The following is a 23,312-nucleotide window of genomic DNA, read 5'->3' as shown; positions in this document are numbered from 1 at the left end:
AGCCCCAGCTGCTCTGGGCACCCTGTGCCAGGGCCTGCCCACCCTGCCAAGGAACAATTTCTGCTCAGTGTCCCACCTAACCCTTCCCTCTGGCAGTGGGAACCATTCCCTGTGTCCTGTCCTGTCCCTCCATGCCTTGTCCCCAGTCCCTCTCCAGCTCTCCCAGAGCCCCTTTAGGTACTGGAAGGGCTCTGAGCTCTCTCTGGAGCCTTCTCCAGGCAGAACAGCCCTAACTCTGAGTGTTCTCCAGAGCTGTGGAAAATCGCACCCTCTGTCTACTGAAAAGTTTCTCAGTTCTGCCCAATTTGGCTCTCGAGTGCTAAAGAAGGTCGACTCCAAGCGCTGAATCCCTTCAGCTCAGCCAGATGCTCGTTCCCCAAACCCTGTGCCACGGTTCTCACCCAGGGGGGCTGCACACCCCCTGGGCCGGGCGAGGGGACCCCGATGTGCCGAGCTCGGTGCCCCGGCCCGCCCGGGGGGCTCGGAGAGCGGGCACGGCCAGCTCCCCCCGCCTGGCTGCAGGGCTGCCTGGCAGCGGCTGCTCCTCTCCTGTCCCCTCAGTCCCCTCGTTGTGGGGCGGGAGCCGCGTCCCGGCAAGGCAGCGGCTCGGTGCCGGTTCCCGGGGGGGCGGAGGGCCGGGGCCGGGCGCTGCCCCGTTTATAGGAGGGCGGCGGGCGGCGGCTGAGCCCTCCCCGAGCCGCAGACGCAAACGGGGCGGTGGCCCCGGTTAAAGGGGAAACTTGACAGCGCCGCCGCCCGCTCCGCTCCGCGCCCGCTCCGCCGCCGCCAGCGCGCTCCGCTCCGCCGCGATGTGAGTACGGAGCGCCGGGAACCGCCACAGCCGGAGCTGGGCTGGGGACACCCGCCGGGGGCCGCAGCCGAGGGGGGGGAGCGGCACCCCCGCTCTGGGGGCTCTCCAAGGGAGAGAGGGGTCAGGGCAGCCCCCTCCCGCCCCACCGAGGGGGAGACGGGCTGGGGAAAGTCCCCCCCAGCTCCAGGAGAGCCTCTGCCGGGGGAGCCGGGGGGAGATGGGCTGAGGGCAGCCCCGGAGAAGAGGGGCCCTGGTAGCCCAGTGCGCTGGAGGGGCAGGGGCTGACGCCCCCCGCTCCCCGCCCCTTGCCCTCTCTCCGGGGCTGATGAGCCCGGTAAAATTCCCCCTGGGCTGGGGGCCGGCAGGATCACCCACACTGCTCCCAAGGGTGGGTGGGCAAGGCACCACCGCCCCCCTTTCCCCCGGAGCGGGGCCGGGGCAGCCCCTCGGGTGCGATGAGCCGGGCCCGAGCCCTCCCGCCGGGCGGGGCCGGGAGCACATTCCCCTGGGAGAGGGGCAGCGGAGCCCTCCGAGAGCGCATTCCCTTGGGAGAGGGGCAGCGGAGCCCCCTCGGGGAGAGGGGCCGGGGGAGCCCCTTGGGGACCGCCCCCCTCTGAAGGTCCCCGGGGAGGGGACTGGGAGGAGCCCCCCGGTGGCACAGGGAGAGCAGGCTCGGGGGAAGGTCTCGGGGGGCCCTCGGGGGATATCGGGGAGCAGGCAGAGCTCTCGGACCCCTCTCCGCCGGCGGGGCCCGCGGAGAGAACCCGAGCGCCGGGCACTGCGCCGGCAGCATCCCCTGCGCCGGGCGGGGCCGAGCGGAGCGCTCCTGCTGCCCCCGGACAGACGCACGGACAGACAGACACACGCACTCAGCATCACCCCTGTCCCGCTGCAGCTCTGCCCTCCACCGCCGCCAAGATGCTGCTGCTGCTGCTGGGGATCATCGTGCTGCACGTCACCGTGCTGGTGCTGCTCTTCGTGTCCACCATCGTCAGCGTGAGTACGGGCCCTGCTCCGGGCCGCGGGGATTCCTGTTTGGGGCTGGGTTTACAGCCTGGCTGTTTGCAGGAAGCCTTTACTGGCGGGGTGCTGGTGGGATTTGGGAATTTGGGGGTTTGTGCTGCCAGGGGAAGCTGGTGGGACGCTTGGCTGTGTTCTGTGGTGGTGCTCAGGGCGTCCACGTTGGTACAGAGACACGAGGGCTGATGGAAACCATCTCCTCATCCTCCCCAGCCGCGGAGCACCCCAAATCCCCTCCTTTGGGGTGATGCTGCTCTCCCCTTTCATGAGGGAGCTCCACCTGCTAAGTGAGCTCCAGGAGCAGAGCAGCCAGGCCGAGCAGAGCCCAGCACTGCACTCCCCCTGCCCAGCTCTCCTCCTCGGGGGCTGGCAGTGAGGCACAGCCTCTTTTTCCTGACCCGGCTTCCAAGGCTGGATCTGAGTGAGCAGCGAGGGCTGGATGAGCACCGAGGCTTCCCAGCACTGTCCCGGGCTGCAGCCCAGCGAACACGTCAGCTGCTGGGGAGAGGCCGCGCTTGGCTTTAGGGCAGCTCTGTGGAGCTGCTGGCTCCCAAGCTTGCTTCACCAGGGGCTTCTTTCCCGGTTTGTTTTTTTCTTTTTCTTTAATTTTTTTTTTCTTTTTGCGGTAACAGTCACGGAAAACGTTACAGAACTCTTCCGAGCCGTTAGGAATCACGTGGAAGCATTCAAAAATCCCGGCCAGGCGGCCAGGGGAGGGGAGCGCGGCCCCGCGGGACTCGCTCCGCGCTTAGAGCGCATAAAGAGCTTCTGTTCCTGCGCCGCGGGGCTAAAGCGGTTAAAGCAAACACCGGGACTGACTTTCCAAACCCCTCTCCACGGAAAAGCGTGTCCCTGGGAGCGCCTGGCGGGCGGGCGGGGGCTGCGGTGCTCGGTGCCGGGCCCGGGGGGGACGCGGCCGGGGGGGCTCTCCTGCTCACGGGCTGTGTCTGTCCGCAGCAATGGCTGGTGAACGGCGAGCACGCCGCAGACCTGTGGCAGAACTGCACCTCCGGCAGCCACTTCCAGTGCCTGGCATCCTCCTCCAACGGTGAGTGCCCCCGGGATCGGGGATGTGCCCCCGGGATCAGGGCTGCTCCCTCTGCCGTGTTCGTTCTCCCCCCGGCACCTGTGGAATCAAGAGGGATTTGCCACCCGGGTTGTTTGGGATTCCTCCTCGGATTTTCCTTTCCCCATCCCCCTGCCTGCTCTGCTGTGTCCCGGTGTGGGGACACAGGGCTGGCCCGGCATGGGGGGCTGCTCCCCGTCCCCTCCCAGTCCCTGAAGCTGTGATGGGGCTCAGGACGGGGGCTGGAGCCGCTGGCCATGGCTCTGCCGCGGGCTGGGGCAGCCCCTGGCAGCCAGGGCAGGGCGGCACGCTCAGCTGCCCTGGCGTGTGCTCTTTCGGGGTCTCCTGTTATCAGCACGTTTATCTTCTGGAATGCACAAACACGAGGTGCTCCTTCCCGTCACCCTGCTGGGGACTCCGGGGCTGTTTTTGGCACAGCTCCCTCTTGCTCTGCTCGCGGGGGGTTTGGAGGATGCACACGGGGCTCTGAGGACACCCCTGCCCCCTGCCTGGAGACCTGTCCTGGTTTGGCGCTGGCACAGGCTGAGGTTTGGGCGCAGCCCTGGCCCTGGGTGGTCTCTGGGGGCTGTGCCCTGCATCCCCTGCCCCTGCACGGCCACCCGGGGCCCAGCTGGGTGAAGGCTGATGTCACACTGCGTGACATCACCCCTGACTGGTTTGCTGAGGTCAGCAGGGGAGGACAGTGCTGAGACACCGTGACACGCAGTTCCCAGGGTGACCGGTGGCACCAGGGACACAAAATCCGTGTCGGAGAGTTGGGCGAGCCCGTGTCTCAGTTTCCCTGGAAGACAGAGCTAATACCAGCGGTGCTGGGGCCAGCATTTGTTTTGTTAGCCTGGCTTGTGCTTTCCTGGGAGAAGAGATTGTCCCAGTGCAAAGTGCAAACCCCAGCAGCCGTGAGTCCCAGCGCCGTCACGGGGACACGGGCACAGCGGTGCCACACGGGCCTGGGGAGGGGCACAGCCACCCGGGGAGCATTCCGTGCTCCCGGAGGGTCCCTCAGTGCCGGGGGCTGTCAGAGGGCTTTTGGAGATGCCCATCAGAGTCCCCATCCTTGGCAGCGCACCACGCGTGTTAGCGGTGCCCTGCCGTGTCCCCGCGCTGTCGCCGCTGTCCCCAGCCCTGGTTTCCCCGTGTGTTAGCGGTGCCCGGCCGTGTCCCCGCGCTGTCGCCGCTGTCCCCAGCCCTGGTTTCCCCGGCGCTCCCAGCCCAGCGCCGGTCTCTGCTGACGCCTGCTGGTGTCGGGGCCAGCGGGAGCGGCTGGCTCGCGTCCCGGGCACGGAGCCCCGGGGCCGGGGGCTGTCGCAGCCGGGGGCTGTCGCAGCCGGGGGCTGTCGCAGCCGGGGCTGTCGCAGCGTCGGCAGCCCCGCTTCAGCGCCAGTCATGCGAGCTGCGAAACTGCTGAGCCCCCGCTTGGCGTGAAAGGCAGCGCTTGCCCCCGGCAGCTCCGGAGCCTCTAAAGCCTCCCCAAATCTTTGGCTTTTCAAGCCCGCCCCGCTGGTTCTGGATGTTTACAGGACGCTCTGCCGGGCTGGCAGGGCTGAGGGGGCCCTGTCCCAACGGGGCTTGGGTGGTTTCTGCACACCCGGCGGTCCTGCGGGCTGGGAGTGTCCTCTGCCCGTTCCCAGAGCCTCTGGAGCCTTTCCAGCGCTGATTTTTCATCATTAAGGGACAATAGCCACAATGATCCTGTTGAAAATGCAGCTGAGCTGGGGTGACAGCCCTGGTGCAGTGGCAGGTGGGGTGGGATGAGTCCATCTCTAACGTCCCTTCCAACCCAAACCAGTCTGGGATTCTGGGATGAAGTGCCCCAGTGAGCTGCTCTGTGAGCAGAAGTTCACAGCTCTCAGTTATCCAAAGGCTCTGCTCTGGCACCAGGACCAGGGGCTTTGCTTGGACAAAGCCTGTGCCCCATTCCCCTGCGGCCAGGGTGTGGGAGCAGTGCTGCTGAGGTCCTGCTTTCATCCTGTGGGACCCTGGATGCTGGGTCCAGAGCCCACCCCTGCTGTAGGAACATGAAATCAAAGGATATTTCCTGGGCTTATGTAGGGTCTACATCTAAAATGTAAAAACAACAAGGATGCCACGTGGTCTCCTTTCCAGCAGGTCCCCCCTCGCTGTCCCTGCTGCAGGAGCTGCTGTCAGCCACTCTCTGGGGCAGCAGGGAGTCACAGGGCAAGGACACAGTGCCAGAGCCCCCTGCCAGGCTCACGCGTGGCTCCTGCCTCATCCTCACCCCCTCTCCTAGGAATATGCTTATTTTCAAAATTAGGAACCATCCCATACAAATGCCACAGGCCATCCTTGGTCACAGCTCTCAGAGCAGAGGCTGTGAGCTCCAGGGAGCCATAAGAATGCATTTTCCTGTGCCAGGATGGTACTGAATGGTTAATCCTGGAGGGCCAAGTGCTCTGGGGAACAGCAAGGAATCCTCCTTGGGAATTTTGGCAGAATTCAGCCTTTACGGGGGGGCAGGTTTTGCTCTGGCCATCACGGTGGCCTCTGGGATGTGGTTATTTCTTCTTCTCTTTTCAGAAGGCAGTGGGACTCAGTGAGTGGAATTTGGGAATTAGATGGTGCAGGGTCACCTGTGCTCATCACAGGTGGGGATTTTGGGGGGTGGTGATGCTGAGGTGCCCCTTTGGTCCCAGCTGAGCCTCCCCTGTCCTGTCACACCTTTCCTTAGTGACCCTGGTGTGGATGCCCACCTTCTGGAGAGGCAGAATTTTAAATCCAGGTGCCAGCAGGATTTGCTGTGGTTTGCCCTGGGCAGGCTCTGGGCTGTGCTCCTCACCCTGCAGAGCCTCCTGGGGAAGGAGCAGTGCCAGGGCTGGGCACACAGCACTCCAGCAGCCCCTGGGCATGGCTGGGCTGGGGGCTGAGCTCCCACCTCCCAGTTCCCGTGGCGGGGTGCGAGGTCCCAGCCGGAGCCGCAGGCGCATTCCCGCTCCCGCTTGGCGCTTTGATTCTTGCATCTGCTGCTAGATAATGCTTTTTTTTTCTTCAAGAGGCCGAGAACTATGGAAAAAATGTTGCAATCTTTGCTTGGTTTGCGCTGTCAGACATTCCTGGAAGGGATTTATCTGAGGAATTCGGCCCGGAGTGCGGGCCTGTGGGTCGGCAGGGCCGCGTGCCAGCGGGCCCGGCAAGTGCTCTGCAGGAGATTCCAGCCCAGACCTCCAGGCTGCCATGCTTTTCCCTCCAAAAATGGCCTTTTCTTCCCTCAGCTGGGTGCTCTGTGCAGGAAGGATGGCTTTTCTGCTGCATCCTGCTCTGGTTGTGGCGGGAGTGCTGGAAGGGGGAGGAACAGGGGTCCATGGGGATCCCCACCCTTCTGCAGCAGCAGGAGATGTTTCTCCCCTTGGCTTCTCACAGCTTCTCCTGTGCTGGCTCGTCCACAGGAGGCTGGTTTGGGGCTGTGTTAAAGGAACCCCTGCACCTTGGGAGGTGCCCGATCACTGAGTGCCAGGGCACTGTGTGCCCACGCTGGGTTGCTGATGTGGTGGCCACAAGCAAAGCCCAGCTGGCTGCCCAGAGCAGATTTTATTAACTTTGTTAATAATGGGTGACACTGCCTTAACTCGGCCAGGGCTGAACCCTCTCTGCCAGCCTGGGGGACTGAAACTCCTCCCTTGGTGATCTGGAATCACCTGAGGGGCATCCATAGGATCCCAGATGGTTTGGGTTGGAGGGACCTTAAACCCCATCCAGTGCCACCCCTGGGCAGTGACACCTCCCACTGTCCCAGGTGCTCCAGCCCCAGTGTCCAGCCTGGCCTTGGGCACTGCCAGGGATCCAGGGGCAGCCCCAGCTGCTCTGGGCACCCTGTGCCAGGGCCTCACTTCCTTCTGGGTAAAGAATTTACTCCTAAAATCTAAAAATCTCCTATTCCAAGAGAATATTGTATATTTCAGAGGAGTTTGTCCCATAACTTCCTTGCTTTCAATAGGAAAGGGATTTCCTCTGCTTAAAGCCAATTTTTTATTGTTGCTTGCTCTTCTTAGGAAGAGCATCTGATAAGGAGAGGTTGGGAGCTGGTGCTGTTTTTTTCTCAGCTGCTCCAGATGTCTTTGGCTCCCATTTTTTCTGTGGGAGGGGGCTCAGACAGCCTTCCCTGCCATACTCGTGTTGTGGCCCATGGAGGAATGGGAGGAAGAAGGCAGCAAAGGATGACTGTCAAACCAGAAGAAGGGCTGGGGGTGTCCCCTGCAGAGCGTGCTGCTGGAAAACCCTTCCACCTGCATTTTTTGGCCTTGGTGACCCCTGGGATGTCCCTGTGGGCGCAGGCTGAGTGACCCTGCCCCAGGTGTGTGGCCAAGGCACACTGCTGCCCATTCCTGCTGCCTGGACCGGCCATCCCTGGAGCCCTGGAGGATCTGGGCATGGAACCATGGATCTGCCCCTCAGCACAGGCCAGCAGGAGGTCAGAGCCACCACGACGAGGGAAAGGAGCTGCCTTGGGCTTTGTGGAGCTGTTGGAAGGAGTTTTTGGTGGTGCCAGCAGCTTTGTGCTGCCCCAGAAGAAGTGAGTGCCTCGGGAGTGCCTCTGCGGGATGTGAGCTGCCCTGGATGTCGGAGCGTGGCCGCTCTGGAGAGCTCTGCATGGCCTGGCCCCTGGACTTCTTGGATGCAGCTTCAAGGAGAAGGAGAGGGAGGAGAGCCGAGAGGAAACGAGGAGGAGAAGATCTGAGAGGTTTGAGGGGTTCATCTCCGTCTGAAGAAGCTCAGCAGAGGAGCAGGAGGCCTTGGAGGACTCGGGGCACTGTGTTCAGTCCCTGCCTCCCTGCAGCCCCAGGGCTTCCCTCCTGCTCACCCCCCCAACACCCTGGGAGATCTTCAGAGCCCCCTTTGCCCCTGGGATTTGCAGGATCCTGGATCCAGCACAGCGGGATGGCTCCCAGGGCGTGGAGATGGGAGCTCTGGAAGGGAGCAGCAGGAGTGTCTGGCTGGGCCACAGCAGGACAAGGCTGCCCTGGATGGGATTGTCCTGGATGGGACTGCCCTGGGACATCCCTGGGACAGCGCCGTGCCCCGGCTGGCAGAGGGGAGGAGGGGCCCTGCAGGGCAGGAGAGGGGTCCTGGAGGGCAGGAGAAGTATTCCAGCAGGACAGGACAGGGGTCCCAGCAGGAAAACTGTCCCCAGCAGAGCAGGAGAGCTGTTCCTGCAGCCCTGGGCTGAGGGGCAGGGCAGGGCAGAGCAGCCCCACAGGCACCAGAGCTTTTCTGACCCTGGGGGCCCAGAGTGCTGCAGCTGAGCTGGTGTTTCTGCTTCCCCAGTTCACCCCTTCCCAAGCCTCTTGGGGGTGTTTGAATGTCAAAACCACTGCAAGCCCCAGCCTTCTGCTGCAACCTGGCCTCCTCAGAGGGGAGGATTGAGCTGGGCTCAGGATCTTGGTCTGGCTGTGACACCTGAGAGTGTGCTCTGGAGAAACTCTGCTCAGAAAACCTGGCTTCTCCTTTGCACCCGTGCTGCTCCTGACCCTGCTGAGATTTAACTGGCAGCACGGGAGCAGCAGCTTTTACAGCTGGGGATGTGAATTTCCCCCCTCCAGCTCTGGCTGTGTTATGTGCTACAGTTACCTCCCTAATGGATGTTTTCTTCCGCAGAAGTGGTTGCTTTTGAAATGTACAGAGCGTACACTCTTGGCAAAGGGAAAGCTCCATCTGCAGCACGTTCCATCAGCTGCAGATCCCAGCACGGAGGGGTTTTCAGTGCCCAGCACTCATTTAGGGAGCTCTTACAGCACTGGATAAGCTGAGTGCTCTAAGTGTCTTCACTTTGTTTTTCCTCCTTGGCTGGGGCCAAAGAGGGCGTGGGAGGTGTGAATTAACCCTGGGGGCAGTGCCTGTCCTTCCAAGCCTCTGCTCCTGGCCCAGGGCACGTTTCCCCTGCCCTGTCAGTGCTGTCAGGGCACAAAACCTCCCTGCACGCAGGGCTGGGGCTCTGCTGCCAGGGGCTGCGCTGGCTGCTGCCTCTCTGGGAGACTCAGCTGCAATTCCTGCTCTGGGTTTCTTCCTTTCCTGCTGGATTTTAGGGCAGTGAAACATGGTCTTTACCTTGCCAGGGCTGAAGTCTTCTCCCTGCTGTTGTAAGTGGTGCTGTGAGCACATCAGGGCCTGCAGAATTTAAAGGACAATTCAAATTTGCTTTGTAGGAACTTCTTGCTTTGTGGCTGGCTGCTGACAGGGCTGTAACCCCCGGGGTCGGCTCCGGAAGCGGCGGGCAGGCTGTTATCTGTCCTTTCCACGCTGCTTCCTTTTCTCCTTCCTCCTGAAGAACAAAGATATAAACACAGAGCTGAAGAGATGCAGGGGGAAAATGGGATAACCAGCCTGCTGCCCAGGGGAAACCACAAATAACAGCCTGGGAGTAAACAGTGCTGACAGCCCAGCTGCAGCTCTGGGAAACTTGCTGTGTTTGGGATCCCGAGGGCTGGACACGGCACCAACAGCAAAGGGTTAAAGGCACGTGGGGCAGAGCAGGTAGAAACCCCACCTGCAGTTCTAGGGGTGGTTTTCAATGTATTACAGGCAATTGGCTGTCCTAATCCTGCTGGAGTCTCTGGGCTGCTGTGGAGTTCATGGAGCTCTGGAACTCGCTCGCAGCCCTGGGCTGGGATCCTGCCCTTTGTTTTCACAAAGGAGGACAGCAAAAGTCAGCACAGGCTGGATGTGAGCTCAGAGCTCCGGCCTGTGGGATCATCTCCTGATTTCCCTGCTCCCAGGCTGGCTGCCCAAACCCTCTGGCCACGGTGGGCTCCCCCCTCACGCCGCCTTTCTGTGCCTCTGACACGGCTCTTTATTACAATGGGATTTGCAAAGCCCCTGTAAATCATTTGCATTCAGAACCAAAAACCGGGCAGGGGAGGCGGATGCAATTAAAGGGCAGCTCAGCTCAGCTCAGCTTTCCGTCTAGACAGCCCTCTCCTAAAATAACCAGCAGTGGGAGCATCCACCTCGCAGCAAAGGCTCCTCTCGGCCGGATCCCGTGGCCTTTGCATCACAAAGGACTCGGCTCTCTGGTCCTTGGCTCTCTGGTCCTTGGCTTTCTGGTCCTTGTCTTTCTGGTCCTTGGCTTTCTGGTCCTTGGCTCTCTGGTCCTGCAGGGCTTGGCTCTGGCTCAGCCGTGCCCGGAGCTGGGAAGGGGCGAGGGGAGAGCCCAGCTTCCCGAACTGGGATGGGATGGGAGCCCTGTGTGTGCTGAGGGATGGAGGGAGGTGCAGCTCAGCCCTGCACATCCTCCAGCCACTGGGAGGTCGGATCTGAGCAAGGATTTAGGATGATGTTGGTGGTGCTGGAGCTGCCTCGTCCCGTTCCCGGAGCTGAAGGCGCAGGTGGGGCTGAAGCAGGGGGGTTTCCCTGCCTGGCCACCTGAGATGGGGGAATTCCACTGGACATTGTGGGTGCACATTGCAGTGAAATCCACCCTGGGATTTCCTGGGAGCAGCAGGGGACTGAAATTGCTGTGAGTAAAAGTGTGGCAGGAACATGGGGCTGAGTCTGAGGCTTCAGTGCTGCCCAATCCCATCTGAGGATCCAGCCCCAAGCAGGGTTTTTCTGCCTTTCACGGGGTGGCTTGTGCCTCACTTTACCTGCACTGAGTCCTGCATTTTGATTTCAAACCTTTCAAAGGGGAAGGCAGAGGTATCTGTGAGCACTGCCTCTTTCTGCCAAGCTGCAGCAGCTCTCGGCATGGAGCTGCATTTTGCTTGTTTATTTATATTTTTGTTACGTGGAGTTTACACACCCACTAAGCCTGGAAATAGCTGAGCAGTGACTCACACGGGCTGGTTTAACTGGTGTGCTCTGGGACACAGCTGTGCTTGGCAGCTGGGGAGGACTTCCAAAGGGTTCAGCTCCACAGGGCAGAGGCTGTTCTGGTTCCTGTGTGTTTACTTGCCCTCGGAGCTCGGCCAGCGTGGTGTCCCAGGGCTTGGTGCTGGTGGCTTTGGTGTTTGCAGCACATCCCAGCAGCCAGGGCTGGGCTCCGGTGTCCCAGGGCTTGGTGCTGGTGGCTTTGGTGTTTGCAGCACATCCCAGCAGCCAGGGCAGAGCTCTGGGTGTCCCAGGGCTTGGTGCTGGTGGCTTTGGTGTTTGCAGCACATCCCAGCAGCCAGGGCTGGGCTCTGGTGTCCCAGGGCTTGGTGCTGGTGGCTTTGGTGTTTGCAGCACAGCTGGGCAGCCAGGGCTGGGCTCTGGTGTCCCAGGGCTTGGTGCTGGTGGCTTTGGTGTTTGCAGCACAGCTGGGCAGCCAGGGCTGGCACCGGGCTGGGGGACAGAGGCTCTGTCTGCCCTTTGCAGGTCAGGGTTTGTCTCTGCTCTGCTCTGTGGCAGACGCTCCCGAGGCAGTGCCCAGGCCTGTGATCCGTGGTGTTCCAGCAGCTGATCCATGAAATCCCAGGGCAGCGTGCCTGTGCTGGGGGTCTCAGAGCTGGGGCACAGTCCCAGCTGCCCCCAAGGCCCGCAGGAGCCAGGCTGGGCTGGTGGCAAGGCCACGGGCATGCAGGGGCTCCACGTGCCCACGCTGAGGTGTCTGTGTGTCCGTCTGTCCCCAGAATGGCTGCAGTCTGTCCAAGCCATGATGATCCTCTCCGTCATCTTCAGCGTGCTGTCGCTGTTCCTGTTCTTCTGCCAGCTCTTCACGCTCACCAAGGGCGGCCGCTTCTACATCACCGGAGTGTTCCAGATCCTGGCGGGTGAGGGGCTCGGTGGCACTGCCCCCTGCCTCTGGCACCAGTGCCACCGCGGGCAGGGGCCGGGAGGGGGGAGAGGCACCTGGGAGGGGAGGGGAAGGGAAGGGAAGGGAAGGGAAGGGAAGGGAAGGGGATGAATAATTTGGGGGTGTTGAGGATGGGATCCAGCTCCTGTGCCCTTGCACAGGGAAGGTACAAGAGGGTTTCTGCCCCAGCCAGGGGGCTCTGGAGGGACAGGTGGCAGAGCACTGGGGCACAGCTGGGGCAGTAGATCACAGGGGTGCTGGAAGGAGAGCTCTGCCTGCTCCCCAGGCTGGGATGTTGGGTGTCCAGAGTGGCTCTGCTGGCTCTGGAGCCTTCACCAGGCTGGGTGAGGCTTCCACAGCTGCTGGCGGGGTGGGGAAAGTCGTGACAATCCTGTTTTGGCAAAAGAGGGCTCGGTGATTATTTATAAACTTGCCATGAGGGGGCCTGGTGCTTTCCCCATGAGCACAGAGACCTGGAGCTGCAGGGTGAGCTCTGACTCGGACTGTCAGCTGCTATTTTTAACTCTTTGAGAACTCAGGGCTGGAAAGGAGCCAGAGCTCACGTCCTGGGCTGCAGTTCCCCAGGTTCTGATGTTGTAAAGCCACTGGCTCTGTTTATGTTTCCACATATGAAATCAGTGGAGAGAATTTTCTAGAGTTCAGGCTAAAAAATGTAATGGTGCTTTGAGGTCCTGGCTGCATTAGGACAGAGTGTCTGGGGAGGAGGCTGATTCTTTCCTGGAGCTTCAGATGTTAAACTAGAACCACCCGAGGTCCTGCTATTTTATCAGCGGAAAAACTCATTCACTGAGCTTAGACTTTAAACTTTCTGGGCATCCTCTAAGCAACTCCCAAACCCTGGCACAATGCAGAGCTAAGATTTATTGGCATGAATTCCATGTTGAGTGGATCTGCTTGGCCACAGTGCTGAGTTCAGATCAGTTCACCATCTCTGGAAAAAGAGATGCATGGAAACCCCTTGGAGCCATGGAGCCAAGGAGGGGAAATGGGCATTAATAATGCAATTACTGCAATTACCTCTGTGAGAGCTTCTCTAATAGACCTGGGAGCAGAAGGCTTCTCTCTCCTGAGTGGTGCTGCTGAGCCCCCACTGTCAGAGGAGGAGAGCAGGGGGTTGCAGCCCTCCTGTGCTGTGCTGGTGCCCCCAGGGCATGCAGGGTCAGACCCAGCCTCCCTGGGCTGTGGGTTAGCGCCATGCCCAGCCAGTGTGAAGGACAGAAAACGTGTGTCCTCCTCCTCTCCAGATTCCCTGTGGCCAGGGGAGCTGTGGGCACAGCTCTGGAGCCAGGGGCACCGTGCAGGGCTGGGCACTGGTGCCCATCCTTGCTCCTGTCCCTGGCCAGGGCTCAGGAGGAGGCTCAGGGCACTTTTGATCTTTGTGGCCCTCAGTGTCAGGGTTGTTGGTAGGAAACAGGACATGGCTGTGCCAGCACTGCAGGAGCGGGGGACAGCTTTGGAGCTGAGCCTGTTCTGGTCTCCTTGCTGCTGTGGGAGCCAGGGCAGCAGCCCTGGGCTCTGCTGGGTGGCACAGCTGGGCAGTGCTGCCCTGAGAGGCAGGGGCTGGCACCCACTGCAGGGACACCAGCGAGGGCAGGGTGAGGCCACTCTGGCCTGTGGTGCAGCAGCCAGGCAGGACCATCCCCAGCACCTTCACGGAGCTTGGAATCACCCCAAAGCCCAGCTGGATTTGTCCCGATGGGCTCAAGGCCATCAAAAGGCCCCCAAAGGCTCCCCTCCATCCTTGGTGGGTCCAGCACATCCATGGGACATGGACATGTCCTCGTAGCTCAGCATGGCAGAGATGTGGCTTTGGGCCTCTCGGGGTCTGACCCACTCCTGCATCCTCCTCATCATCACCTTCATCTCTTCCCTCCCACCCCTCTCACCCCAGAGCTGCTGCCCTGTGGGCTGCAGGGGGGGCTCAGCCTCCAGGGCTGTCCTGCCCTCATCCCACAGCTGTTTGCAAACACCTGCCCTGGAGCCTGGTTCCTCTGCGGGCTGGGGCTGCTGCAGCACGAACAAACCCTGGGAACAAATGTCAGGAAGCATTTGTCCTCCTGACCTGCCAGAGCAAGGCTCCCGAAGGCAGGCCTGCAGGGGTGGTGGGTGCATCACTGCTTGCAGCTGGCTGCAGCTGGGCCTCCTGCCCGGCGTGCTCTCAGCCCAGAGCAGGGCAGGTGCCCCAGAAGTGCAGTCGTAGCCGTCACCTCTGGCCAGCCAAGCCCCTGGGCAGACAATGGCCGCTGTATCTGGCCCTCTGGAGGTGACTGGGTGGCCACACGCCCGTGCCCGGTGCCCCAGACAATGGCTGTGCTCTCTGTGCCTGGCGGCAGTGGGAGTTGGATCCCGTGCTTGGAGAATGGAAACTGCCCCAGCGGCGCCTTCATGAAGTGAATTCCCACTTGTGCACTTTCCCTGAACAAAAGGAGCAGTGTCAAGTGGAATTGCAGCTCAAATATCACCGTGCTGAAATGTAGGTGGTCCTGAGGGCCGGGCAGGGGATTTGGAACTCGGCTCCAACAACAGCCCCACGACTGGATAATGGAACTACAGGGATTGACTCAAAGAGCTTGTTTGGGGCGGGAATAGAGGTGGCTTTGTGTGAGCTCCGGGCGGTGCCCACCCCTGGTGGGGCGTTTGCAACAAGGCTTAAACACTGCCCACCGGGGCTGGGCACCCCGGGGACCCCACGGGCCCTGCCTGGGCAGGAGGGACGAGCCATGGGCACGGAGCGTTTGCAGGGAGCTGGGGTTTCAAGGAACAGGGTTTGTGGGGAGCAGGGTTTGTGGGGAGCAGGGTTTTCAGGGACCAGGGTTTCCTGGGAATGGGGTTTGCTGGGAATGGGGTTTGCAGTTGAGCTCCTGGTGCAGCTGTGAAGGATGGGGGATCACAGCTGGAGCATCCTGAGGCCCGTTGGGTTTGTGTTTTTTATCACCTAGAGAGGTGGTACAGAATCCTTGCCTTGAAGGCCCAGCTCTGTCTGCCCTCCTGCAGCACTGCAGGGAGGTGGCTCAGGCCAGGGTTTCACACAGGGCACCAGGGGAGCAGGGTTGGTCTGGAGCAGCATCCCTGGGCTGCCTGAGGGACGGCTTAGCCCAGGTGATGCTCCAGCTTTGTCTGCTCCAGAGCCTCTGGCTTTGCTTGCTGAGCGTGGCAGAGACATCGCTGCCAGGCCAGAGCCCACAGCACCCCCTCCTCAAACCTCCCAGGGGACAGGAGGATCCAGGGGGCAGAGCAAAGCCAGCTCCTGTGCTGCTGCTGTCCTGTGTGACTCTGGGTCCCAGCAGGGACTGTCCCTGTGCCACCACTGACTGTCCCCATGCCATCACTGACTGTCCCCGTGCCACCACTGACTGTCCCTGTGCCATCACTGACTGTCCCTGTGCCATCACTGACTGTCCCCGTGCCACCACTGACTGTCCCTGTGCTCCCCGCAGGGCTGTGTGTGATGAGTGGCGCTGCCATCTTCACAGTGAGGCACACGGACTGGCACCAAGCCTCGGAAAACACCTCCTACGGCTTCGCCTACATCCTGGCGTGGCTGGCCTTCCCCCTGGCCCTGGCCAGCGGCATCATCTACGTCATCCTGCGGAAGCGCGAGTGACGCCGCGGGACGCGGCCCCGCGTCACCGGGGCGGCCGCCACGGCCCCGCAGCACACGGAGGCGGGGGAGCATAGACGAGAAAACGGAAAAGAAAATTAACCAAAAAACCAAAAAAAAAAAAAACAAAACAAAAAAAAATGGAATAAACCCTCCCATCCAAACCAAACCCAACCGACCCCCAGAGGAAACACTCAAAGGGTTCCTTGTTAATTGAAGATGTATATAGTATCTATGGTTTAAAAAACCTATTTATAACACTTTTTACATATATGTACATAGTCTTGTTTGCTTCTGTTGACCATGCGCTGTTTTAAAGCCTAAAGCAAGTGCCTAAGGAACTCTCACTCCTAACAGTGTAACAAGAGCGCAGTGATTTTTCTCTCGTGCAAAATCCTCTTTGAGCTGAACTCTCCTGCCCTGTCCCAGCCCGTGAGAGCCCCCAGCTCTGGTTTTGGGCTGGCGTGGATCAGCCACGCCTGGCTCTGCAGCCGGAGGGCTGGGCCCTGCTCCTGCCACACGCTGTGATCCACAGGGCACGTCCAGATCTGACGGGAGACACTTCCAAAAGGTTTGAAGGATTTCGGAGCAAAGGCTTTGATTGCCCCAAGTGCCTAAATGACTTATGTGCCTAAGTCCCACTGCCTTGCCGCCACACCCACTGGGAATTTGGGCTTTTAAATCACTTAGGCCGAGCTGCAATCCAGCCCGGGCCGTGCCCCCTCGCTCGGCTGCCGGGCTGGGCTGTGCCGAGCGCCGGGAGCTGCTGCTCCCAGCCTGGAGCGTGCTCTGCCCTTGCCGTGGAGCAAAACTGCCCCGAGAAGGCAGCCAGCCCAGCCTGTCCCTGAAATCCAATACCAGATGTATGAAATGGTGCTATCTATTTACCATTCCTTACCCTGCTACGCCATTTAACCTTAGTCACTGGAAATTCAGTTAACGACCTTGAGGTAAACAACCAAGCTAGAAATGAGAAATAATTCTGTGTAATATAAATGAGCTATAACTGCTTTTGTACTTAGATTTGCTCTTACTATTATTTTTAATAAAGCATTTATAACCAAGATTCCTTTTTCCCCTCCATGGTGCAGAGGATCAGAAGCAGCTCTGGCTGGAGCCCGTGGGGCTCTGGCACCCGAGCGAGATGTGAGTCCTCTGTCTGTCAGCAACGAGTCTGGCCATGAATGGAACAGGCACCAGCACAGACCCCGGGCTGCCTCTGAGGACTCCAGACACTGTTGCTTTTTTGGTTAATCTTAGGGTTTTTTGGGGTTCTACTTTTTTTTTTTTTTTTTTTTTTTGCTTTGCTTTTCTGATTTTATACCGACTGTGTGGACTAAGAAGCAATGAAATAAAAGTCAGAATAACTCAGGTGCTTCTGCTTGTTGGGGTTTTGGGGGTTTAGAGCTGGATTCTGCTCCCCCAGCCATCCCATGGCACCATCCCATGGCATCATGGAATCACAGAGTGTTGTGTTGCAAGGGACCTCGAAGGCCATCCTGTTTCCCTGGCTCTCCACCGGGGCTGCAAACACAGCTCAGCTCGGTGGGGACGGGAGCTGCTGGGTGACCCCTGCACCAGGGTGCTTCGGCACCTCCTTGGCCCATTTCCAGCGTCATCCCCCGTTATCCCCCCGTTATTTCCACATTATACTCCCATTGTCCCGTTATTTCCCTGTTATCTCCCGTTATTTCCCCATTATCCCCTGCGTTATTCCCCGCGTTATCCCTCGTTGTTTCCCTGTAATTTCCCCATTATCCCCCGTTACTCCCCCTGTTATTTCCCGTTATTTACCCATTATTCCCCCCGTTATTTCCCCGTTATCCCCCGTTATTTTTTCCCGTTATTTCCCGTCGGTCCCGGCCGAGCGCGGAGCGCGGGCGCCCTCCGGTGGCTACGGACGGAACGGCGGCCGCGGGACCCCCGAGCCCGCCGGGCCTGGGGACACACACGGGATTGGGGACAAAAACAGACGGGATTGGGGACACGCACGGGATTGGGGACACACACGGGATTGGGGACACACGCGGGATTGGGGACAAAAACAGACGGGCCTGGGGACACACACGGGATTGGGGACACACACGGGATTGGGGACACACACGGGACTGGGGACACACACGGGAGTGGGGACACACACGGGATTGGGGGCAAACATAGGCCTGGGGACACACACGGGATTGGGGACACACACGGGATTGGGGACAAACATAGGCCTGGGGACACACACGGGATTGGGGACACACACGGACCTGGGGACAAACACAGACGGGATGTGGGCACTGCCAGCCCAGTTTGGGGTTCATCCCTCCCCAGTCCCTCTGCACAGGGATGTGGCACTGCCAGCCCAGTTTGGGATTCATCCCTCCCCAATCCCTCTGCACAGGGATGTGGCACTGCCAGCCCAGTTTGGGGTTCATCCCCTCCCTCCCCAGTCCCTCTGCACAGGGATGTGGCACTGCCAGCCCAGTTTGGGGTTCATCCCTCCCCAGTCCCTCTGCACAGGGATGTGGCACTGCCAGCCCAGTTTGGGGTTCATCCCCTCCCCGTGTGCTGTGTTCCCCGCGGCCGGAGCAGTCCCGGAGTGCCAGCGGCACTGGGGCAGGACCCTCCTTCCTGCCCGATCAGCCGCGAGCACTCGGAGCTAAATGAGTCTCCGAATTTCAGCGCTCCCTGGGGCTACAGCCCAATTAAAATCCGAGCAGCCCATAAAGCAGCGAGCAGAACACAACAGCAGCAGCGCGGCACCGAACGGCAGAGGGGTGAAAAAATTATTAGGGAAGTTTCTTTAATGTGTGCTGTGTCATAAAAGCAATTGCTTAAATGGCTTTTGCGGCGTTCTCTGCAGTAAATACTCCTGGAAAATGCGCTGAGCAAATCTCATCTCCCTCCTTCGTTTACTGCCTTGTAAATTGAAAAATTACGGTGGGAATTGAAGCCGCGGGTGCCCGGGCACAGCTGCGGCTCCAGCCCCGCTCCGGCCGGGCGGGGGCGGCCCCGGCCCGCGCAGCGAGAGCGCTCCGGAGCGCGGGGGAGCCGCGCCGGGCCGGGCCGGGCCGTGCGGGACCGAGCCCTGCCCGGGGGACCTGGATACCGCAGCGAGAGCGCTCCGGAGCGCGGGGGAGCCGCGCCGGGCCGGGCCGGGCCGTGCGGGACCGAGCCGTGCCGGGGGACCTGGATACGGGACCCGGGATATGGGATACGGGACCCGGGATACGGGCAGAACACGGCTCGGCCCCAGCGCGGGCTGCAGCAGCCAAACCTGGGCGAAAGGATTCCCTCTGCCCGCTCAGGTGAGACCCCAGCGGCAGAGCTGCTCCAGCCCTGGGATCCACCCTCTGCTCCCACCCCGGGGTCCTGGCCCAGCTCTGGATCCATCCTCTGCTCCCACCCCGGGCTCCTGGCTGAGCTCTGGATCCATCCTCAGCTCTGGATCCACCCTCTGCTCCCACCCCGGGGTCCTGGCTCAGCTCTGGATCCATCCTCTGCTCTGGATCCACCCTCTGCTCCCACCCCGGGGTCCTGGCTCAGCTCTGGATCCATCCTCAGCTCTGGATCCACCCTCTGCTCCCACCCCACCGCCGAGGCTGTTCCTGCCTTTCCAGCCTCCCTAAGCTCCCAGCATGAGCAAGGCACTTCCCCCGGGCTGATGAAAGGGTAAAAGCTCCGTGTTGTCCCTGGTTTATTTGCTTCCTGGGGGATAATTCAGCACATTTAGCTTTCCCCAAGGGTGAGCTTTCCTGGGGGGATCTTTGGCTGGCACTTTGCAGGATGGTTTTATTGCTCTCTGCAGGCACTGGGTGGGGAGAGGCTTTATTTTAAAGTCCTTTAACTGCTTCATTACAGTCTTTGTCGGTCATGTCTCCTTTCATATCCACTTTTTCAGCTTTCATTTCCCAGGGCTCCCTCTTATCTGCCTTTGGAGGCAGCCCTTGTAAAAAAAAAAAAAATTAAAAAAGGAAAATCAAACCTCAAAGCTCTGTCCCTGGGCTGCTTTCAAGAGAAAGGCCCCTGCCCCTTTCAAACCCCTTTTGGGAGGAATAGATCCCAGCCCGGCGTGCGCCACAGCCCCCAGGAAAGCCTTTGAAGTGAATTAAACCAAATTAGTGTCTATGATATAGATGAGCAGAGGGGCCCTGCTGTGTCCCGGCCCGGCCCTTGGTGTAATCTTTAACCCCTGTCCCTGCTCCCCTCTAATTGACCGTGAAGCACCTGGGGGTGGCTTGGGGGGCTCCCATCTGCCCTGGGCAGGGCAGGGCCCCACTCCGAGGGGATGGGGGGTTTAATAGGCTGAGCGAGGCCGGGATAATGAATTACCTCCACCTCCCCTTCCTTGTGCTCAGTGTCCAACTCTGCTGCTGCTTCTCTCTTATTCCCCTTAATGAGAGCCCCCCTGAGCCCAGGGCCATCCCAGCCCTGCCCCAGAGCCCCGGGCGTGCTGGGGGACCTGGAGCTGCCCCTGACCCCGGCTCAGCCCGGGAGCAGGTGGGGCAGGAGGCTCCTGAGCCCGGCACTGACAGCCCTGCAGGGTGGCCTTTCCACTGTCCCCGGGCTGTGACAGACCCGGGGGGGCTTTCCTGATGTCCCAGGGCTGTGACAAACCCAGGGTGGCATTTCCCAGTGTCCCCCAGGCTGTGACAGCCCTGTAAGGTGGGCAGCTCCTCAGGGGGGTTGCCAGCCCCCTGAATCCTCAGGGGGGTTCCCACCACTCTGGCACTGTGACAGCTCCTCGGGGGGTTCCCAAATTCTCCCCCAGCCCCTGGTGAGCCCCACCCAGCACTGCAGGGCCAGGCTGCCTTTGGCATCGCCGGGGCTGAGCTGTGCTGGCATTTCTTTGGTCAGGACAGGTTGTGATGGGGATTTGGGGTGTGTGAGGGGGATTTGAGGGTCCTCTGCCCCTGCCGGGCTGGGAAAGCAGCATGGGATGGCCTTGCAGGCTGGGCAGGCTCAAGGGAAGCCCAGGGATATTTGCATATGTAAATTACACTACACCTGTGGAAGAAATTATTTCTGTTTCCCTCCCCTGTCCCGGGGGCCTGCCCCGATCCCCCTGAGCCCCCACCAACGTTTGGGGTTCACCAGCCCACAGCAGGGTCACCTGCTCCTCTTCCTGAGGGGGCTCAGAGCAAACCTTGGGGACCCCCTTGGGGCAGCTGTCCTGGTGCTGGAACATCTTCACGTGGGGGCAGCAGTGCCCAGGGCTCTGGGCTCAGCTGTGGCACCAGCTGCCATGCCTGGCACGGAGGGACAGCAGGGCTGGCCTCGGCAGGGCAGGGATGCCAACGGGAGCACCAAGTGTGCTGGTGATGCTGCAGGGCTGCCTGACGTCCTGCTCTGCGGGAGGATGTCCGCAGTGCCAGGCAGCCTGGCACGGCCCCCTCGGGCTGTCCTGGCGCGCTCGGGGCAGCGATTTCTGCCCCGCGGGCGCTCGTGCCGCACAGCCTCCACAAGGCTGCATGTTTTATTGGCGTGCCTGTGAATAAATCAGGGCCGTGCAGCCCGAGTAACCCCGCGTTCGGAGCGGAGCGGAGCAGAGCCAGCCCGAGCCCGGCGGGAGGGGGCGGCAGGGCCCCGCTCAGCCGGGCCGGAGCTGCTGCGCTCCCGGAGCCGCGCTGGGCTGGCCGGGACAGGGAATGCCCTCCCAGACACTCCCTGACGGGACACGGCTGTCAGGAGAGCCGGGTCTGGGCAGCCAGAGTCATCCCTGCCCTGAACGAGCTCCCAGCGCATCCTCCTCTTTTCCCCGGGGCTGGAGGAATAAAGCCAAACCCGGCGTTGCTTTTGCTTATTCCACGTAAGGATTCCAGGAGCATTTTTACTTTAAAGCAGCAGCTTTGTGGCTGAGGATTCTCTTGAACACGGAGCAGCTCAGACTGTGCTCAGCACAGCCTGTGGGGTTGGTTTTTGGGGTGAACTGCTTCATTTGCAGAGTGGATTCGTGTCCTGCCAGAGCCTGGTGCTCAGCCCTTGCTGGGGCTCTGCGGGGAGCTCGGGCAGATTTCATCCAGCCCTGGGCTTCTCTGATGGATGCCTGGGACAATCCAGCAGTGTCGTGGTGGGGCAGATGGGAGAGCCAAGGGCAGATGGGAGAGCCAAGAAATGTCTAGGAAAGCAAAGGGTGTCAGCAGGCAGGTGTGCAGTGGGTGAAGGATTCCGGGCAGGTGACTCTCGCTCCAGGCCACACAAGGGTATCTTGGAACATCAGGCATGGTCTGAGACTCCCCTGTATGGGAAACATAGATTTGTACCTAGGAAATGCAAGGAGAGACCTTCTAGCTGTGAATCAGAGCAGCAAAAGGAATTTCTCCTTGCTGAGGGCAGTGGGAGGAATTATTGGTGGTTTTAGTTGGTCTCAGTGAATTCTTCAAGTGCTCAGAGCAAAGAGAAACAAGGAGAGGAAGCAAATGACAAGAGTAAATCTGGCTGGCATCTTCCCAGGGATCTGCAGGATTTCCTGGTGTGCCAGGGTCACCAGGCACTTGTGCCTTGGCTTTGAGCTTCACAGGGGTGGGCAGTGCCCTCGCTGGGCATCCTGCTGCTCTGCCCAAACTGCTCTCTCTCGTCCCACTGAGATAGGCTTGGCCCTCCCAGTTTAACTGGGATCAGCACCCAGGTACTGCATTCAGCCAGAATTCAGCCAGAGCTGCAGGATCCCTCTGCCTGCTGCATCCCCAGTGCCCCACAGCAGCCAGGGCTGAGTGATGCTTCCCCTGCTGCCTCCTGGGACTGCTGGATCCCAGCAGTGCCCTCCAAACCTGCCCGGGGGAGCTGGGGCACGGGGGACAAGGGGTGGGGATCCCCAAGTGCTTAAATATTCTAATCACCCCATCTTCTGAGAGATAATACTTTTAATTTTCACCACACAAAGAATATGTCTTGAACCAGAAGGGGTTTGCCTAATTCATCATGCTTGCTCTGCACACAATACCAGGGCTGACAAGCAGAACATTTTAAAATGAGAGAAGTGGACATAATTAATGCTCATGAATTGCAAACGCTTCTTTATTAAAGGGCTTTTGCTTGCCCCAGGACCATCTGCTTCATATCACTGGGCCGGGGTCCTCAGGCTATAATAACTTGCAGCTTTAATAATTTTACCTCTTAATTAAAGCTCATCTCAAAGTGCAGGAGCACAGACATGTTCCAAGCCCAAATCTGATTTTCAACGGAGCAAACCTTGAGGGATGGGTAACAGAATTTGCATCTTTTCCTTTGCTGAGTGGAGCTGCTGCCTGGAGAGGAGCACGGCCCCATGTCCTGCACGATGAGGGGCTGAGGGCTCAGGAGCTGTGCTCCTGCCGGGGTGGCCACAGACCCAGGGCCCTGCTGGAGAGCAGAGGGGTCCCTGCTGCCCTCCCAGCCCTCCAGGCGTGCCTGGGGCTGGCCTGGCTGCACCCCAAGCCTGCATCCCTGGCTGATGGCAGCCTTCCCCTGCAAGGGCATCCCCAAGCTGTGCTCCAAAGCCGGGCTGGTGAAGCCCAGGCTGCAGGGAAGGTGGTCCCAGGCTTGGCCTGGTGCCCCTGGAGCCTTGGGGCACCCCGTGCAGGGGACCCCAGAGCTCTCCAAAGCTGACACCATGCACAGCTGCTCTCCCCACAGATCCAGGTGACCTCGGGGGGGCTGTGCTCCATGGGGGTGGGATGAGTTGACAGCCCATGAAATACGGTGGATTAATTCCCACTTCATTGTGCCAGACACGAGGCCGAAGGTCGAGGTCCATTAAGAAAACTGGGTGTGAATTAATGCCCTGCACTTCACACATTGAGGGCTTCTTATGGACAGAACGTTTCATTGGAAATGTTTTAATTATTTATGTGTTAATTGAGTGCTGTAGAACTTGATTCAGTGAGGGCGCATTAAGGAGGAAGAGTTTGGGTTTTGAATGACACTTTGTTTGTCCAAATTGAAAAATCAATAAATAACCTAAGAACCACAGAGACATCTTGATCGTCTCCTCTGCTCCCCTTTTCCTTCCATTCTTCCCATCCCCTTCCCTCATTCTCTTTCCCCTTTGCCCTTTCCTTTTCCTTTCCTCAGTGGCTGAAATGCTCCA

At 60.1% G+C, this 23,312-nt stretch overlaps 1 protein-coding gene across 1 annotated transcript; it reads left to right on the top strand.

Moving 5' to 3' along the window:
* The first annotated feature begins 675 nt into the window (after positions 1-675).
* Positions 676-16,630, top strand: PMP22 (peripheral myelin protein 22). The gene is made up of 5 exons (XM_039703755.1): positions 676-811; positions 1,707-1,807; positions 2,789-2,879; positions 11,474-11,614; positions 15,096-16,630. The coding sequence occupies exons 2-5, from the start codon at positions 1,730-1,732 to the stop codon at positions 15,260-15,262; spliced, it is 477 nt and encodes a 158-aa protein (XP_039559689.1). The 5' UTR covers positions 676-811; positions 1,707-1,729; the 3' UTR covers positions 15,263-16,630.
* Positions 16,631-23,312: the final 6,682 nt, after the last annotated feature.

The sequence above is a fragment of the Passer montanus genome, unplaced genomic scaffold (assembly GCF_014805655.1).
Source record: "Passer montanus isolate IOZ18808 unplaced genomic scaffold, ASM1480565v1 scaffold168, whole genome shotgun sequence".
Classification (NCBI taxonomy): domain Eukaryota; kingdom Metazoa; phylum Chordata; class Aves; order Passeriformes; family Passeridae; genus Passer; species Passer montanus.
The sequence above is the reverse complement of the archived record's forward strand: the minus strand, read 5'-3'. Positions and strand labels throughout refer to the sequence as shown.

Coding starts and splice junctions, on each gene's coding strand:
- PMP22 (XM_039703755.1), top strand. CDS start 1,730: ATGCTGCTGCTGCTGCTGGGGATCATCGTGCTGCACGTCACCGTGCTG. Junction 1,808..2,788: donor TCGTGTCCACCATCGTCAGC/GTGAGTACGGGC, acceptor GTCTGTCCGCAG/CAATGGCTGGTGAACGGCGA. Junction 11,615..15,095: donor AGTGTTCCAGATCCTGGCGG/GTGAGGGGCTCG, acceptor TGCTCCCCGCAG/GGCTGTGTGTGATGAGTGGC.